This window comes from Mycteria americana, chromosome 5 (assembly GCF_035582795.1).
Source record: "Mycteria americana isolate JAX WOST 10 ecotype Jacksonville Zoo and Gardens chromosome 5, USCA_MyAme_1.0, whole genome shotgun sequence".
NCBI classification, from domain to species: Eukaryota; Metazoa; Chordata; class Aves; order Ciconiiformes; family Ciconiidae; genus Mycteria; species Mycteria americana.
Window position 1 is genome coordinate 70,104,868 of NC_134369.1, and position 18,719 is coordinate 70,123,586.

At 53.6% G+C, this 18,719-nt stretch overlaps 1 protein-coding gene across 6 annotated transcripts in view; it reads right to left on the reverse strand.

Moving 5' to 3' along the window:
- SAMD4A (sterile alpha motif domain containing 4A) overlaps positions 1-18,719 on the reverse strand; it is a 106,838-nt gene that overhangs the window by 26,032 nt on the left and 62,087 nt on the right. For all 6 annotated transcript variants that reach the window (XR_012776036.1, XM_075503914.1, XM_075503912.1 and 3 more), the window contains exon 3: positions 14,046-14,564. Coding sequence is in view for 5 of the 6 variants with exons in the window: in XM_075503914.1 (XP_075360029.1) it covers positions 14,046-14,564 (519 nt within the window). In the remaining variant the exon portion in view is untranslated. The remainder of the gene's footprint in view (positions 1-14,045; positions 14,565-18,719) is intronic.

Consider the following 18,719-nt stretch of genomic DNA (forward strand, 5'->3'; position numbering starts at 1 on the left):
CGTGGGGACGGAGCAGCAAGGAGCATCCCTGTGGGACCACCACCTCCCCGGGCAAAGCTGGCTTTATCACGGACCAAACACCGGCTGGGCTGGCAGGCATGGCAAGGTGCTTAGAGAAACTCGGAGGTTGCAAGTGCTTTCCCCGTGAAGCCCTGGGTTTTGTTTTGGTTTGGTTTTTTTCCCTCTCTTCCTTTTTGAAGTGGTATTGCCTATTTTGGTAGGCAAAGGCTAATTTCAAGAGGGTTTTTGTTCACTGAAGACCATGTGGAACAAGCGTCAGGCGTTTGTGTTGTGGTTTCTCAGGGTTTTGGGCCAATTTTTCAGCCTGAGAAGGAAAAAGCCACCCATTCCTGTAATTAGAGCCGAGGAATTGGGCTCTGCAGGCAGACCTTCCTCCAAGCAGCGTGCGACGGCCGACGAGGCGCTCGCTTTCCTGCTGCCCCAGTGCACCCTTCACTAAACCCGGCTTAAAGTGCTGCAAAAGTCCTCGACAAAGACGCACGTGGGGCTGATGTGAGCGTTTCCACCAAGAGCCAGACCCACTGCTGGGTACAGAGGTGCGTTCAGAGTGTCTCGGGTCCCGGTGTGCCTTCCACCGCTGCACGGTCCCCACCGGGTCCCCGACACCCAGAGGACCTTTACAACAGCCTCACAAGCCTTTATACCAGCGCAGAGTCCATACAGCAGATTACGATTCAGAATGATATCCTCCCCGTGGCTGCAGAAAGGAAAAAGGGCTGCAAGGTGCATGCTGAACTCTTGGGGAGATTTTTTTGTTTTGTTTTTAGTCTAAAAATGGCACTTCTTGGCTGCAAAGCCGCTTATGGTGCATCCTCAGGCAGCGTCCGATCATGTACAATTCCTTTCCTGATCTGTAGGCACCCGGAGCAGCAGCTTGACCCCAATTTGCTATAGGAAGCGGGGATGTTTTTAATCCCCCGAGGCCGCACGGTCTCTTGTGCAGCCCGCAGGCACCCCCACGGAGGGGGAATACCGAGCAGCTCCTGCAATCCCCCTCGCAAAGCAACCGCCAAGTTCAACTCGGTCCTGTCCTCCACCTCCCCCTTGCTACCCCGGTCACGAAGCATCGTCTCCTCCAGGAAGGCTCCCCCGCGCTGGCAGACCAACGCTCGCGGCTTTTCCAGCGTTTTTGTGCCGAGGACCCTTGGAAACAGCCACCGGTGGGTCACGCTGCCCGGCTGGCACCCAGCCTCCTTCCTGGGCACCTCATTCACCCGCTCTCCACGCCGCCGCAGGCAGCTCCAGCGTGGCCGAAGCAGAACCCGACGGAACATTTTTCGGCTCAACATCCCCTAACCCTTGGAGCCTTTTCTTTGTGCTCTTTTTTTTTTTTTTTTTTTCTCCCTGGGTTTTGTGGCTGTGACTTTAACTGCGTTCGTACGGTGCCGGATAAACCATGTCCTTGCTTCTGAATCGGGCGCTGATATAAGCCATGGTGGGGGTGAAACCAAGGGTCCTAAATGCAAGCAGCCACCAGGGAGTTGTGTGTTTTAGGGGAAACAAAAAAAAAAAAAAAAGATACAAGCAGAGTGCTGCCTCATGCAGAGAAATTAGGAAGAAGCATAGACTGCAGAAAAGCCTGTCAAGCAAACTTTTTTTAAAAGATGACGTTTTTAAGCACAGTTTCCTGTTCAAGAAACTGGACGGAGAAACAATAACCCGTTTGTTGCTGCTCTCTCCAAGCCGTGCACGCGAGGCCCCATCCAGTCTCAGCCGGGGAAGGGGACGTCTCTGCTGACGGCAGAGAGTTCGGCGAGCCCGTGTGGCACCAGCACACGTGGATCCACTGCTGGGCTCCGGCAGGAATTGCTGTTATTGTTATTTACTCGTTTGTGCGGCAGCAGGAGCGGGGCTGCATCTAAAGACGCGTAGACGCAGCTCTCTCGGTGGCTTCAGCGATCCGACGGGATGCATTTCTGGAAGGAAGCCCAGCTCGTCTCGCCACGGAGCGGGAGCTCGGGAGCTGCTTTCGAGGTCCTGGCATGGGGCTTCCCACCAGAGCATCTGGCGAGGTGGGGGCAAGGCAGACCAGGTGTGAAGCCCGACCGTGATTTAACTCGCAGACAAAAGGATGCAGGAAACGGCGTCCGCATCGGGAGGTGGGAATCGGTGTTGGGGACGGAGGATTAGAGGCACGTTGCAAGAAGTCGCTGCCCTAAACCACGCTGCTCTCCGGGTAAACGCAACGCCCTGATCTCCAGGCCAATAAATGTGGTTTCTCTCATACGTTTACATACAAACCACAGAAAAAAACAGCGTTTGTCCCTGGGGAATCCCGGTCTGTTAATAACAACACTGCTGTGCTGAACCAAGCCTCCGTAATTATCCCAGAATTCACTGATTTTTTTTGCTACGGGCTCCCAGGGGAAATTCCTCCCCTGCTCATGGATGAAGCCAGATAAACGGCGCTGGGATGCAGAAATTCTCCTTCCTACGGTCCTTTGCCACCCAGAAGAGATGTCCCAGAGCATCTCCTCCACTCAAGCAGCAGCCAGCACTGCCCACCGCCTCCACCAGCTGCTCATAAGATCCCTGGTCTGAGGAGCATCTCCCTGCTGAGACCACCAACAGCTTCTACCGCCCATCACGCTTCAGATGGAGAAACCCCTCTACCAGTTACAATCATTTCAGGAGGCCAAGCCGGAAGACGTACATCTTTCACGTAGCAATATGCACCCTGTGGGAAACTGGGAGTAAGAAAAGGGTCTTAAGTCGGTCAAGAAGAAGGGGTGAATGCGAAACCTCTGGAATTGCCCCGAGAAATTGGGATCCAGTAATCCCTAAAGAGTCATTAAAAAATCTGTGGAGTGAGGGCAGGGAGGCAGCGCGCCTTTAGGAGTGACAAAATACAGGAGGACAACGTGCGTCTTACGTGATGTACGTCCCACAGCCATCACCCCACCAGCATCAGGGGAATTTCACCCAGAAGGAACCAGGACTTGGCTACAGCACTGTAGCCTTTTCCATCCGTGCCAACCTATTTGGGATTTTCTCCTCCCTTGTCTCTTTTTACCCACTTTAACTCGTTCAAAAAAGCCATTTAGTCCTCCTCTCTCGTAGGCACCGTGGCGCGGATTTCGCAAGACAAATTCCTCCGCGTTTCAGCCTTAGCGGCTTCCTCTGGCCGCCAGCTCTCAGGGGCTCGCACGCCCCGTCCCGAGCACCCTCCGTCTGGGCTGGCGATGTCTCATTCCTTCTCCTCTATCTTCTTCTTCCAAGAGCATAAAATCTTACCAGCTCCAGGAGAGAAGAAAAGCCGGCTGGGTCTCCAAGGCCACCGAGGGGCAAATGTAATATCCAGTTCCCCACGCGAGAAGGTGCAGAAGATACTGCCCAGCCTCACGATCCCCGTATTGCCCCAAACACCGAGCTCCGCAATGCTCCCCAACAGTCCCCAGCAGCAACGGGACAGCCACGGCTGCCATACGTGTATTAATTCTTTCCTATTGTTGCTCCCAGTTAACTCGGCTCAGCTTTCCACCTCCTCTACATACCATATGCATCCTCAAAATCTGCCTTCGCCATCCTCCAAAACATTCCCGATTGCTCAGATATTGCTTTGCATTCGAGTTATGACACAGATCTCTGCGCCGGCTGACACGAGACTATATTGCTCAGCAAACAGGGGGGGGACTACGGTTACAAGAAAACATTGAATGCAGAGCAACCAGCCTCGAATAAAATTGCATAACGAATAAAAACAGCAAACTTGAGGGGAAAATAAAATTAAAAAAAAAAAAAAAATTAAAAAAAAAAAAATAATCAGCTTCAAGGCTGCCAAAACTGAGCCATTGATTACAGCGCATTTGATCCATTTGCATGCAGAGAGCTTTGCTTTGGAGCCGAGATGGAAACAGAGTCTTAATATAGCTGGAGAGAAAATATCCTTCTTGCACTCTCCTAACTGCACTTTGATAGGAAGCAGCCACAGAGCAGATGGTGCCTATATATAATCACCAGACCTATTATCCCAGCCTCTTTTAGTAATTTGAAGGATGTGATAACCACAAGGAGAGCGGCAAATATTCCCCCTCCCTCCCTCCCTTCCCCCTGCTAAGAAAAATATATTAAAAAAAAAAAAAAAAGAGGAGGAAGCTATAATTATGGTAACGATTAAAAGAATTTCCAAATGAAGTAAATAACTATTTTGTGCACTGCTCCTTTAAACCAGAAGTCTAAAGTTAATTAAATAGCAGGATGTGACTGAGTCAGGAGAACACAGCAAGTCCCCGTGCAACGCCGCAGTCGGGAGGGAGACCGGAGTCGCTTCGGATGGATCCAAACCCCAGCACTCCCTTCCCTCCCCGCCGCCCTCCTGCCATTTCTCTGCAGCTGCTCTTCGATGGCAGGGGGAAGGAGAGCTCATCTCTCTGCCTTTCTTTCCTTGCCAGAGCCTAGAGCTGCACGGTTTCAAAGGCGGAGCGACGGAGAGGCGATTCGCTCCGAGGGTTTCTCGCCCCATGAAGATGCCCAGGAAAACATCACAAACCCGATTTTTATGAGGTTGCGAGGGAAGGCTGGGGAAAGGTGGTGTCAGGAGGCTGTCGTGGAGGAGCAAAAAGGGTTTTTGGGGGGGGGGTTGCATGCCTCTGCCAGCATGGACCCTTCCTCCCCTTCTGCGGCTGCCTGCTGGGCACCCCAAAAGTGCCTGTTGGCAACTAGGAGCCCAGGGGTGAGCTGGTGAGAGCAATCCCCAGCTGGAGGCAGCTGGAGGCATTACTCATCAGGCACTTGACGGACATAAGCTAACGGAGCATCCTCGGGTACTCGGCTCCCAGTCGGTGCCCCGGCCACACGCCGACACTGGCTCCGGCGGTGATGCAAACTGCAGACGGTTTCTGCGCCGCTTCCAGGTCAGAAGCGTGATTCATCGGCGACAGGAATCCCAAGGACCGTAGGATAACGCACAAAACGCTCGCTGCTGCTCCTTCGACGCCCCTCCCCAAGACACCCGGGCTGCCGTAAGGGAAGCGGAGGCGGCGGCGGAGTCGCAAGCTTCGAGCTCCCCCCACCCCAACTTGCAGGTCGAGGACGGTGTCCTACCCCCCCCACCCCCCCACCAACGGGCAAGCAACGTGCTAACGGCCGCGCAAAACCGGGGCACGCGGTCCCTGCCCTGAGCGCTTACGGTCGGTGATTGCACCGGGATGTCACAAGCCGAGAGGGTGGGAGTGTCCCCGGGTGCTGCTGGAATAGAGGTTCCCAAATTAGGTGGCCTCATTCCAGCCAGGAAGCTGCGGAGCCATTGCTCTGCGCGTAGAGTATGTGAATTTGGGAGCGGTGCCCTGTAAGGAGATGTGTGGGTACGTGCAAGGATCAAACCTTGCATCCGCCGAGTTCGGGGGGAGCAACGGAGCGGTCCCAGAGGACGCGTGTGTGACATGCCCTCTTCAAGGAGGGATGGCCCAGTGCTCCCTCTCCTCTTCACCGGCCACCCAGACCAACCACCCCCCCCTTCACCGCTTCCCTAACAACGGGGCTGTTTGCTAGGGCTATGGCAGGCCAGGTTACGCAGATTATTTAAGTGCTAGAAGCATCGTTTGGTGTCATGAGGGCTGGTTTAGGAGCACTCACGCGGGTCTGTACCTATCAGCAGCCAAAAAGCAACCGGTGACATCCACACATGCTTACGTGCCACCCACGGTATCACCTGGTGCAGGTCACCGCTGAGCCCAGCCTCGAGGTCCCCTCCCCTCTTTCCCTTTGGGATCGCAGTAGGACCCCTCCGCCGTTCGGTGACGTCTCTGCCTCCGAGCGTCACGGCTGACGAGGGGTCGAGCAGAGGCAGGACCACCAGATCCAGCCCCCTGCCGACGTGAAAACCCACTCGCTGCAGCACGCTCGTGGGAAAGGCGTTCGCTTCCCTGCCTACTGCCTCTGCTTGGCAAGCAGGTATCCGTCACTCGCTCGACACCCTGCCTACAGCAGCATCGGCGCACAGCCCAAAAGCGCTGCCTGCTGTAGGCTGCACATATGCCCCCCATCGTCACTTCCTCCCACACGAGAGCGGAGCGGGCATGGCGGGGAGGACCCCATCTCCGTCTCGATGCTGTCTGATGCCCGGGGTAACATCAGCTCTGCTTTGCTAACTGCATCCCTCCAGAGCCAACCGCATCCCCCCAAAGCCATCCACCGCAGGCGAGAAACTTCTTCTTCTTCTGCCCCGAAGGCCGCGTGGCTGTGCGTGCCCTACGAGCGACGCTAACTGTGGACAGCAAGTCCCAGCTGAACGGGAACAGGAGAGCCACCCCCCCAGACGCTGGCCTGGGGACAACGTCCAAAGCCAAGCGTTCGGCAAGGCTCGATGGGTTACTCTGTGTCGCTGTGTAAATCCCCCCCCCCTTTTTTTTCCTTCCAGTGCAGAGCGTGGTCTTTGGGAAGACAACAGTTAGGCTGATTAGCTTCGATGACAGTCTAAGACCCCCATGGAGATGCGCTGCAGGTGGGATCCCAGCACTGTGTTGCCCTTTGTTGACCACACCCTTTTTCGGCCAAAGACACAGAGAGAAGAGAGACCCTCCGGGAGCAAAGGGCTGAAGGGAATGTGCCAAAACAGGCTCAAAGGAGGAACAGAAAGCGCTGGGGCAGCTAAACTGAAGTCTCAAGGGTAGAACAGGTTCTGACTGTTGCTCAAGTACAAGAGTCACAGAATCACAGAATCACAGAATCGCATAGGTTGGAAGAGACCTTTAAGATCATCGAGTCCAACCGTAAACCTAACACTGCCAAGCCCACCACTACACCATGTCCCTAAGCACCTCAGCCAAACGGCTTTTAAATACCTCCAGGGATGGGGACTCAACCCCTTCCCTGGGCAGCCTGTTCCAACGCTTGACAACCCTTTCAGTGAAGGAAAATTTCCTAATATCCAGTCTAAACCTCCCCTGGCGCAACTTGAGGCCGTTTCCTCTCATCCTATCACTTGTTACTCGGACTGTATGATAGGGCTGCCCTGATCTCTTCCATTTAGACAAACCCATTTTCCCAGCCCGTATCTTGCTGCTGCACGCCCGGATCCCACAGACCCCGGGGGAGCAGTCTCCCTCCCTGCACCCGACCAGCCAACGACTGCCTCGGGGGCTGCCGTGGTCCCAGGGCAGGATGGCTCACCTGGCCACCCTGCTTGGAGACCAGGGCTGGGTAGCATGGGAGCTGGGCTGATGGTGGGATGAAGCACAGGTAGCTGGCCCATCAACTAAAAACATCCTGGCCAGCAGACCAGATCACGGAGAATGGGCACAGCTTGCTCTGTTATGATTTTGGACACCTCCCTGCTAACCAGAGGGTGAGGGACATGGCAAACGGAGCAGCCTCAACAGCAGGAAGGGATGTTGGCTATAAAACACAGCTCTGCAGTGACCACTCAAGAGCAGTAGCAGATTTTCCCCAGCATTGCTGACACCCCAAAAGGCCATCACTCTTGTCCTCCACCACCGCTACCATCGCCAATGTTTGATGGCTTCCAGGCTGAGGGCAGGTGACCGTTCATCTCCTTGCTTGCTGGGTGATGGCCTGCAGAGCTGTGGACCATCTCTCCCAGGGGCCACGTGCTTTGAACTTATAGAGGGGCCAGGAAATCTGTATCTGCTGTTCAGAGGTGAAGTAGAAGATTATGGTTGGACTCGATGATCTTAAAGGTCTTTTCCAACCTAAATGATTCTATGATTCTATGTTGTCCTCACTCTCAGTACCATTTGCTGTTGTATTTGTGCATATTCTGCATGGATTTGAGACAACAACTCTCCTCACGTGTTATCTTTTTGTACGACGACTCTGTTTTTTAAGCTACAGAATGAGCAAGATATTGTAGCAATGGGACCCTGGCAAAGTGGGTGACTCCTAGAAATGTTCTCCGACGGTTACGTGCAACACTAGAGGGCATGAGCAAGACAACAAATGCCCCCATCTACCACCGCTGACAAGCTCAAGTGTAATAAAGGCCAATGAGCTTTTCTCAGCCCATCGGTAAAAGAGAAAAAAAGCAAATATTAGAGGTGTCCCCACCTGGCAGGATGAATGCCAGGGTGCCAAGTCTCAGTACACAGCACGGCCAACTGAGGAACAAATTTCTGAAGGCAATTCCTGAGTACAAAGCTAATCCCCCCCAGCAAGACCTGCACATTTGTTTGCTTCACTGTTGCAACCTTATTAAGACTTTTGCACTCTTTATTTTTGAGCAAGCAAAACGGCATGTTTTGCTAACTTTGCATGGGAGGAAACATGTCGCCCTGCGTAAGTCAAACATACACTGGGGACCCACAGTCCCCTTCAGGTGTCATTGCAAATCTACACAGAGGAGAGCGTCGTTCTTGCAAGCTGCCCATCAACCCAACACAAATCAGGGTGGTCCTGTGGGTTAAAACAAGCGGTTATCCCATGATCAAGCTCAGTTTGGATACTGGGTATGACGACAGGGTCGTCTCCAGTGGTAGGCAGTGAGCTCTTCCACGACGGTTTAGGGGAGGAAGAGTCAGGAAACCCACACTCCGTTCATGCCAAGTGCTTTCTTGGTGTCATTTCTTCCACCTCAATTCCCTGATGACCTGGGGAAGAGCTCCACCATCTCGTTCATCTGCTCTCTCCCTAGGGAGTCCACAACTAGGGCAAATGTAGGCAAAATCCAGCAAGCCACGTCACGCACACACATGCCGACATACAGTTTAGTAGCTGCAGATCTGCCTGCAGAGCAGTAGTTGGGATTGAGTCTCTTCTGAGAAAGAGCAACACGACAGAAAGCCCTTCCCAGGACGGCAGGGTCTCCACAAGCCGGCACTGGGCTTGCCCCAGAGCCAGCAGCCCCTGGTGGGATCTTCACAGAAGAGTCCATGGGACGGTCCTTCCTTCTGCAGGGTGCCCTCCTGCCACCAGTGCCTCTACATTTCTTGTGGTACGGGGAGTTTGATCACCAGTACGTCTTGCTGGTGCCACCTGAGCATGACTCTGAAGGTAAACATTTCCCGAGAGCTGGCGGGTGCAGGGGGAGAGCCATGAATCTGGACTGGCATGCACGGAAGGAAGTACGCTGGTTTATTCCTTCTCTTCAGCTCTAGGACAAGGTAAGAGATTTTTCTTTTTCAGGACAAGGAGGTTATATAGGTGAGTATTTCTCCTGCATTGCACTGCTCGCTCTCCTTCTCTCTCTCCTTGTAGACGAGCAACACCAGTTTTCTGGCAGAGACTCCCATGGGAAGGGTGTAGCAGGCCTGAGCACCCGGCATCTTTCCCGTTTGTGCAGGAGCGGAAGGGTGGCTGCAGACTGGCAAACGGCTTTGCCGGTCCAAGGCCCTCTCTGTTCACTCGCAGGGGAATCCAGGCAGCACAGCGACACTGAAATACCAAAGAGTTTGCAACACCTCTCCTGTACGAACGCAGTCCCGGTGCCTGGGATTTCTGCTCTGCAGGATATTCCATAGCAAGGTCTCTGACTGTATCTATCCATCACTGACCCGTGATGCTCACCATCACCTCGTCCCCTGGTGCCACCCACACCGTACCTCCAGGCACTGGGGCCACTCCAAGTGACCCAGGGCACACACACCAGGGACACACAGGGTGCTCACCCAAGGACAGGACTGCGGGGCACCACCGGCCACGCACTCAGATACCACCATTACCAGTCCAGGGACCTCCTCCTCTTTTTGGAAGGACAGACAGGAGATAGACCCCTAGACACACAAGGCTCCAGTAAGACCGAGTGCTGTCTACCTTCTCCGGGGCCATCCCCCACAGGGGAACCCGACGTGCCACTGCTTTATGGCAGCACTACAGCCCATGCAGAGACTGGGCATAGCTCCTGTCCCCCAGGCAGGGTGACAACTGGAGACACTCACCCCGGCTTACCACGGAGCTGCCTCTTCTTCTGGGCAGGTACTGGCATAAGGAGGTCCCTGCTCCTCTGCCAGAAAGAGCCTGCAACATCTGGCTCTTAATTCAAGTGTTTGGGGCAAGTTACTGTTGTTCCTGCAGTAAAACCAAGACCTTCTGCCCCTGTGCAGAGACTTGCCCCTGGGAACCTGCTCTCCACGGAGAGTTTAAGTGCCCTGGCACTACACCAGAGGCGAGAACACAGGAAAATCTCACCATACATTGATAAAAGAAGTAATACTATTATCCCCAGCTTATACACTGGGAGCAGAGGACCAAGACACTCGTCCAGCAGATGCATGTCAGAGCCAGGAACCAAATCCTTACCTCTTCAGCTGTGGTTCAACAGGCTCGCTGTTGCCAACCGGAGTTGCTATCACTCCCGCCAAACCTTGTGCCTTTCTTTCTCTTTCTTTGCTCGCAGACCTTACAGTCCCGTTCAGACTGGTGTACCTGCACCCCACCTTCTCAGCGCCGGACAAGCATATTTAACAGCAGACCCTCCTTCTCCTCTCCACATATTCCATTCTGAGCAGGTGGAAAACACAGGGTTAAGCTACGCCGTACTTCCATTTGACAACGAAAACCAGCACGCCATCAGATCATGCTCAGGTGGAACCAATTACACAGTGGAAAGGAAGGAGCCAGAGCCCTCATGCAAGAAGCTCTTGGTCTGCAGCTTTGAAAGCCAGCAGCTTTTTTCTGTCCTTTCAGAGTTTCCAGGCCCCGTCTCCACTGCAAAGGCGTTGTGCAACCCAGGCTTTTTGCAACCGCCGCCTGACTCGGCCGCAGAGCTGGGGCTCTGGGCTTCACCCTGTCCCACCGCGCCCGGAGCAGCTCTGGCCTCCTGCCCACCTGCGCTCCCAAGCCCGTGCCCAGGCTGCCTTTACTCCCGGCACACTAAAGCTTGGTTTAAAGTTGCAGCTCGAGCTCCGCGGGATGGGCTGAGAAAGCCGAGGGGCCATTATGGTGATGCAGTGGATGGGCATGAACTTCCATTGCTTCCGGTGAGTCCATGCCCTCGGATTGCTCCAGACCCAAACCCATCACTTACGGCTCTGGTCCTGCCCCTGGATCACCATTACTGTGGTAAATCCAGAGCGACGCCTTCAGAGCACTCCAGACTTGCCCTGCAAAGAACTCCAGCAACGTCTCCTCAAACCTTGGCTAACACCAGCCAGCACCGTTAAGAGAGAGCTGGAGATGAACCAAGCCTGAGCCAAGTCGCAAAGCCTGGGTCTAGGTCGAGTCAAAGACAAGGACAGCACAAAGCAAATTGTCACATGAGCTCCACCTACCCATATTTAAACCCGACGCCGTAATAGCGTTACACTTAATTATGACACAAAACCAGACGAAAGTACCTCGGGCAAGATCACCACGTTACTCCTCCGGGAAAGACTTTGCCCCATTTCGGCGTCAGGAACAGGCAGTGCCGTTGCGGGGACGGGTCGGGGAAGGCTGTGCGCTGCACGCTGTTGCTGGATTAAGCCCCTGCCCAGATAAATACCTCCGAGCAAGAGGGAGAATTTAAAAATAATAACACTAAAACCTAAACAAACAGTAACGGTTTGAGGGCTTTGCTTTGGAATAAAAGATTAATGGACGTATTGATTGACTCAAGGGGCTGGGACAAAGGCTGACAGCCGTGTTTATTTTTTAGCATCTGTCTGTGGACTTACTGTGCTTGTGTCTGAGCAAATATTGCGTTAAGGAAGCTTATGAACTAACACACGAAGCGTGGTCGGGTTGTCTCCAGCTCAGCCCGCAGGTCGTCTGAACATGCTGCCACCAAAATACGTTAGCAGAAGTTACAACAGCTTAACATTTAGGAGTAGACTGGGCTGCAGATGTCTTCAGATGCCTCTGCAAAGCTACTCAGCCTTAGAAATAGGTGTTGACCCAGTGTGACGCTTGGGGAAAAGGTTCCCTGAATATGGACTCTATAAATCTTGCAGCTCAGAGCAAGACGGTGCGAGCGAGCTGCCCCGGTGCCACGAAATGCAGCTACTGCGGGATGCCGGGAAGGACCGGACCGGGCAAGGGCTGGCTGCCGCCCCGGGACTTACGGCAGGGGATGCCGCGGCAAAGCGAGCGGCAGAGATGGAGGAGGGACGCAGCCTTCCAACAAAAGACCAGGGTAACGTGCAGGGCTGTACAACCCCTGTGACAGACCCACAAATGGTCCTGTTCCAGCGCTGTGCACACCTAATTCTGGAGAATTTAGGAAAAACCTCAGCAGTGCGGCAGCTCGGGCGGTGCTGAGTGATTTGGCTGTTGCCTGGGTTTCAGCACCTTCTGCTAATACTTGGGGACCCCATTGGGCAAGAGGTGGGTCGCTACTTCTGCTACGAGATAAGTCTGTGCGCAAAAAGGCTCAAAGAAACACAAAGGGGTTTTTGAAAAGCGTCCTTCAAGACCTAATGCATCTTGCGGAGCTCCAGCCCCTGTCAATGATTAACCTGCTGCACCCATCAGACCCCCCTGCTTCCAGCTCTTGACGCAAGGAACCAGATCCCTTCTGAAGCCACCTCTTCCCACTGCCTCCCCGGCATGCAAAGCCTCTGAACTGCCAGGCGTGCAAAAACCACAAGGAAGAACCCCCCAAAATATAATCCCTGGAGAGCTTTAACAGACCAACTGCAAATACATTCACGATTCTTCTCACCCTGCCTCCTTGTTAAGCCTTTCCCATGCAGCTTGGTCACCCTGAAACAGCTCTCCTCCGCAGCGCAGGGACCCAGCTCTCGGAGAAGCTGAATCTCACACAATCCCACGGCACCAGGAGCCAGGGCTTCAAAGACGGGGGACGGGATGGGCATGACGTTCAGAGCTGGCAAAGAAGCTGAGACCCTTCTGCTAAATCCCCATGTGGCAAAGCAGGCAGCGCTGCCTGCAAGGATGGACACTGGAGAGGCAGGGACCAGGGTGCTACAGCAATAAACCCAGAGCCGCGTTTCTTATCATCATCGATTTGAAACACCACCTAAAAAAAGCACCGATTACAGGAGAGGGAAAACCCCAGAAGCCTTAAGTGACCATTTTAAAGCTTTCAGCTATTTAATTGTGGGTTTCCGCACGCTGATAGAGAAGCCAGCGCCCTTGCCGCAAGAAGCCTCTCCTCCCCGAAGTGTTCTCTGCATCCCTTATATCTAGGGAGATGCCAGGCATCTTGGAGAGAGACCTCCTGAACGCCCCAAAGCGAGGGAGGACGTCCAGCCTCGCAGGTGGGATGGTGGCCGTCACCCAAGGTGACAGCACGGCAGGCGTGACAGCCCTCCACAGAGGCAGCGGGTGGGCAGAGGAGCTCTTGAACCCTGCTGAGATGTTTTGCTCCTCCTCACCCAAGGATGGCTCACAGGCATCAACAGCTGCTTTAAAAACCAGTTATAGCTGCACTACATCTTCACGCAAAACCAGTGATAACTCTCCAGCCACAGTGCTCTGCGGCATCTCCCAGTGTCCAAGACGGGCTCTGCACCATCCACCGCTCCCACCAAAGCCTGGCAGGGTCTCCAGAGAGGAAGAGCTACCCAACTCTCCTGGAAAACACTGAGGACTGTGCATCTAAACGCCCTGATCTCCACCAGCTTCACACCTCTATGCGCCGCAGATACAAGGGAACATTTTCAGATACGCCCTGAAGACGGTGGATCCCAGCCCTGCTTCCAAAAACGATGCCTGCGCTTTGGGGCCCCAATCCCATTTCCTCCCAGTACGTCTCCAGGTCACTTTTGGACTTGCCTCAAGTCGCCCGGCTCACTTTTGGACACGAAGCATCAGCTCCCCGCTTGCTTTAGAAACTCTTGAAACGTGAACTGCAAATCTACATGGAGCTACACGAAATAAAAGGGGTTCCCTTCGATAACGCACATTTTTTTGCTCTTACAGCTTGGCTGTTTTTCCCTCCTCTCCAGCTGCCAGGTCTTTAAAATCCCACAGGACTAGAGGGGGAAAAAAAAAAAAGGCAGGCAGGAAATAAAAAAGCAGGTAGGGGAAATTAAAAAAAAAAAAAAAAAAAAAAGAGTTTTCTATGGCCCAGATGAACCTAGCCCCTCCGCTAACCACGGCAAAGCAATATTTTCTAGCGGGATGGGGGGGACCGTGCTGTGAAGAGCGGCCGTGGGTGGCTGTCCCCAGAGCTTCCCGGGGGTACTTACTGGTGCTTGTGCTAGTGCCGATGGTGTTGATGGTTGTGGGGACAGAGGAGGAGGAGTAGAGGGGCAGATGGCCGTTCTCGCACGCCAGGTTTTTGTCCTGCCAGCTGGAAGCGCTGACGCTTATGCCCGAGTCTCGAGAGTTTTGCCATCCGTTGAGTTTGTCGTCGGAGTTTTGTCTTTGGTGATAGTAGTGCGTCTGCCCGTAGTCCACCGAATCCGACCGACCTCTGCTCTGGCTGCCGAAGCCACCCGACGTGCGGTCCTCCAGGTGGTTGAGCCACATGGCCAGGGCACTCCTGTCCTCTAAGGAGGTGGCAGGGTGTATCAAGGCATAGGAGAGCAGCTGCCTGCTCTCCTCGATGTGTTGGTTGTGTTCGATCGAGTGGGCCAGGATTTTAGGCAAGAGTTTCATGTATTCGACTTTTGCCTCGATGTTTCCGGGCTTCAGTAAAGGCAGGTGGGTTAACAATAGGGAAATCACTTTATCCTTGGATTCCTGTTGCCATTGGTTAATGATTCCTGTTGAAGGAATAGAAAAAAAAAAAAAAAAAAAAAAGAAGAGAATTGAGAAATCGGCAAACAGAGCTAATAAAGGAATAAATAGACCCTGGCAGGGTAAATACGACACGCCAAAGGGATGTCTGCATACGTGATGCCACTGCGTGAGCATCTCCCAGGCAGGGGGTCACCGCTCTCCGAAAACCAACGTCACGGCAAGGTGTGCCAAATTGGACACCAAGAGCTACCAGATGCTCCTGAAAATCACCAAAAAAGCCAAATTACACCCACCTCTACAGCCACGTAGCTCCACTGCTGTTGTCCTAATGTTAATCACAGTCACGATTTGGCCCACATTTTCTGTATCGTTGCAGGTTACACAAAATACTACACGAAAGCACTTCGTGGATAAACCTGACCTTTTAAAAGGACGGGTTGGGAAATGGAAAAGGTCAAGATTCAAATGAGCTAACACAGAGAGTGAAGGGAAGAAGCGTCCCAGCAGGAGGGCAATAACCAAACCAGGGTGTTGGTCCATCCGCCAGCCTGGGGCGATACCCAAAGGTATTGAGGGAAGGGCTCAGCTGAAGCAGCCGCAGAGCTATTGTTCCTCTGTTAGCTCACGGCAGATAGGAGAGGTTTTAGAAGACCAGAAAAAAAGCAAACATAGGCTTTAGCTTTAAAAATATGCAAAAGGAAAAGTCAGGGAATTACAAACTGGTCACTTGACTCCAACTCCTGGAAAACTGATGGAACAAATAATGAAACAACCTATTTGTAAGCACTTAGAAGATAACAAGATGATAAGTGACTGCCGACACCCATTTGTCAAGAACAATTTAATTTCCTTCGCGACAGAGTAACTGGCCTGTGAATAGCTGGAGAAGCAGTCAGCGCCGTATATCTTGATATTCATTAGGTGCTGCCGCACGCGGCTTCCTCAGCGGCACGCCAGAGAAACACGCTCGGGCGAAACTACTCTAATGTGGGCACACAACTCTTCAGAAAACCATACGGAGAGAGTCGTTACTGGTGATTCACCGTCAGATGGGGAGGATGTGCTGAGCAAGGAGACTTGTCCCGGCCGTGACACTACCCAGTATGTCATTGGTGATATGGGTGATGTGATAAATGTAGTCAACGTGCAGGTGTGACGCTAGGAGAAATGAAAACGCTCCAGAAAATGGATTAGAAGTCAAACAATGTTGAGACCTGGAGAAAAGTCAGAAAAAAACTAGCTGCATTAAGTAGGTGCAAACATCTGCATGCAGGTGGGAACAAAGCGCTGTGCAGGACCAGGCGGGGAAGAGCCTGGGGTCAGGAAGTATCAGAGGCTGAACATCAGTCAAAAGGCCGTGTTGCACATAAAAACTGCACCAGCCAGCCTGTCATCTGTCTGAGAGGTGAAGACCGGCGTGGACAAGCTGCTCTCCATGTCTCCTGGGGATTGTAGTAATAGGTTTGAATTGCAGCAAAGGTGAATGAGGTCGGACATGAAGAAACTACCTCCTACAGGTAGGGCTAGTGATGGGCAGGGAGAGATTGCTTACAGACGTCGTGAAATCTCCATCACTGGAGGTTCTTCTGAAGAGCTTATACAAACACCAGCCAAGGATAGCTCAGGATCTACCTAGACCACCCGACTGACGCTTCCCAGCCAGTCTCTCCTCCGGCGTTTACCAAACCCCTCTATGAAGCCTTCAAACTTTCAGTCCCTGTAGCAGGTTGTGCCTAAGGGTGCCACAACTGAACCATCTGGTGAAAAAGGACTTCCTTCTGTTTGCTTTAAGCCCACTGCCCAAAACTTCACCAAGTGAAATGCCCTGAGTTCTCAGGTTATTAAAAAAACCCCAAAACTTTACATTCTCCCTCCCTGTCTGCTGTCTCCTATCCATACTGTAGAGGAAGCTGCTCTTATATCATTGATTATCCTTCTATCCCTCATGTGTTTTTGAGCGAGGGTAACCAAACCCACAACAGTGAAATGAAGATCTGGACGTCCATCTGTAGGATCACCCATCAGATCTGCCCTCTGGAAGACCCACGCTGCCGTCTAGCAGCGAACCCAACCCTTCACCACCCCACCGTCCCGTGACCCAGAAGAGGGCTATTACAGTAGGGCCTTTTCCCAATTAGGGCCAAACCCTGCACGTCAGTGCCTCGACACAACCGCGGTGGTGAGCAGCACTCGCCCCTCCAGCTTCGCCTTCCCAGTTTGAAGGCGTGCAACCGTTTTAATAGGAAGCCACTAGATGGCTTGCTGGAAACGCCGACGGCTCTCGCTGGAACTTTCTGCAGCGGTATTTACTTCTGCGCAGACCCACCCCTCCTCCAGAGCCGCTTCCCGACCCGGCTGCCGGCATGCCCGAGCCATCTCGTGCTGCTGTGCCGAGAAGTGCAAGGGACACGGCGCGGCACAGCTTTGGTGGAGACGGAACGGCTTCGTTTGCAGCAGAACCAAGGTTTGGTACTCTGGGTGCGCTCCTGTGCCCACGGAGATGCTGTGAGGTTGTTTTGGTGCTAAAAAATAGGATTTGGAAAAGCAATGCTCAACCTAAGCGAAGTTGTAAAAAATACACGAGCGTAGTGGGACTCAAGGTCCACCAGAGCATCTCCGTAGTTTCCATCTGCAGATGTAACTGCTACAGGTAAAGCTTCCTCTCGTGCTCAATCTGATTTCTCCGTCCCCTCTCTCTCCTCCGCCTCTCGGCCAGCTGCCCGGTGGGTTGAAAACCCGTCTTATTTTCTCCCCTCCTCCTGCAGAGGGATGTCACCCATTCCCCTATCACCCCCCACATTTTATCATTGCCATCGGGGCGATTCGGCAGCGCTTTCAGGCTGGCACAGCCAAACCCCAGCCCAACACCGCCTGCGGGGAGAGGCTGCGGGATTTTGCAGCAGCTCAGATAAACTGAGAATCAAAAGATCGTTAAAAAAAGGCATGCAATGCACTGCTAAAAGAAGTTGGTGCCACTTGTACGTAGGAGCTAGGCAGCGAAACGCATGCAGAAAAAGCAGAGCCCGGTGCAAACTGGGTGCAGGGGAGGAGGATGGGGGAGACAGGAGGCCGTGGCCGGACTCCTCTTCCTCGCGCGGGGCGGGGGGCTGAGCGTGAAGGTCACCACTGGAGAAACACAGGATGGTGCCAGAGCCGCTTCTTGGGAAACTCGCCTCGGACCTCCAAGAGATTTGGGGGTTTGAAATCACAGCCCCAAGAGATGGAGCGCTGATCCGAAAGCCCGCAGCCGGCAAGGGGCCGGGCACCCTTCCCTGCCCTGGCCCGGGTAGCAGCCGCTCTCCTTCTCAGCCAGCAGCAGGATGTGCACAATTAAACAAAAATGGAAAATAATTAGATCCGAAAGAGATTTGGCTCTCTCCGAGATGGGGTGGAAGGTCAGGCTTAATCCTATCTGCCAGAAAACAGAGGGATCTGGAGAGGGTGGTGCGGGAGGAGGAAAGCTGGAGCTGCCTCTGGGCAGGGGGAGAGGGGCCGGCGACCCCCCCGAAGCCCCTCTGCACCCTCTCCCTGAACACAGGAGCCCTCGCTTCAGCTCCCTACCTGCTGCCACCGCTCCCGCACACCTGGGATGCCTCAGCCGTTATTGCCAGAACAAGCCCCCCCGGTCAGCCGCGGTTAGGATGTGTCCCGGGTTTGGGCTCCCACCTCCCAGGGTCCCGGCACGCTACCCGCGGTGGTGTACGGGGTCGCAGGCACCGACCACGTTACAGCCTCATTAGTTCCCCCGGGTGCTGCTTCAAGGATGCCTGAGGCTTTCCGTCACAAGGCTTTCGCCGCTCTACGGGACGGCAAGACTACTGATACTTGCAGCAGGCAAATCTGAGCATCGAGAAAGCCTCAAAGTTAGAAACTCCACCTTGCTGCTTTGAAACTCCCCCAAATCCCTGTCCGGCCCGTTGCTGTCATTGCACTGACATCTCCTTTTGGAGATGAGCTAAAATAATAGCTGACAACAAGCACCCTAAGGAGCCAGCTCCCATCCCAGCCCTGTGACCCCTGTACCGGGCCGGGATGGGAGCTGCCAGTGCCCTCGAAGCAGAAAATCCCAATTTTGATTACGGGACTCCTTCTCTTGGGTGAGAGGCTGAACGAAGGTGGGATGCGAAACTACCTTCTAACTTAGGATTACCCACCCAATACGATTTTGCTGCCATACA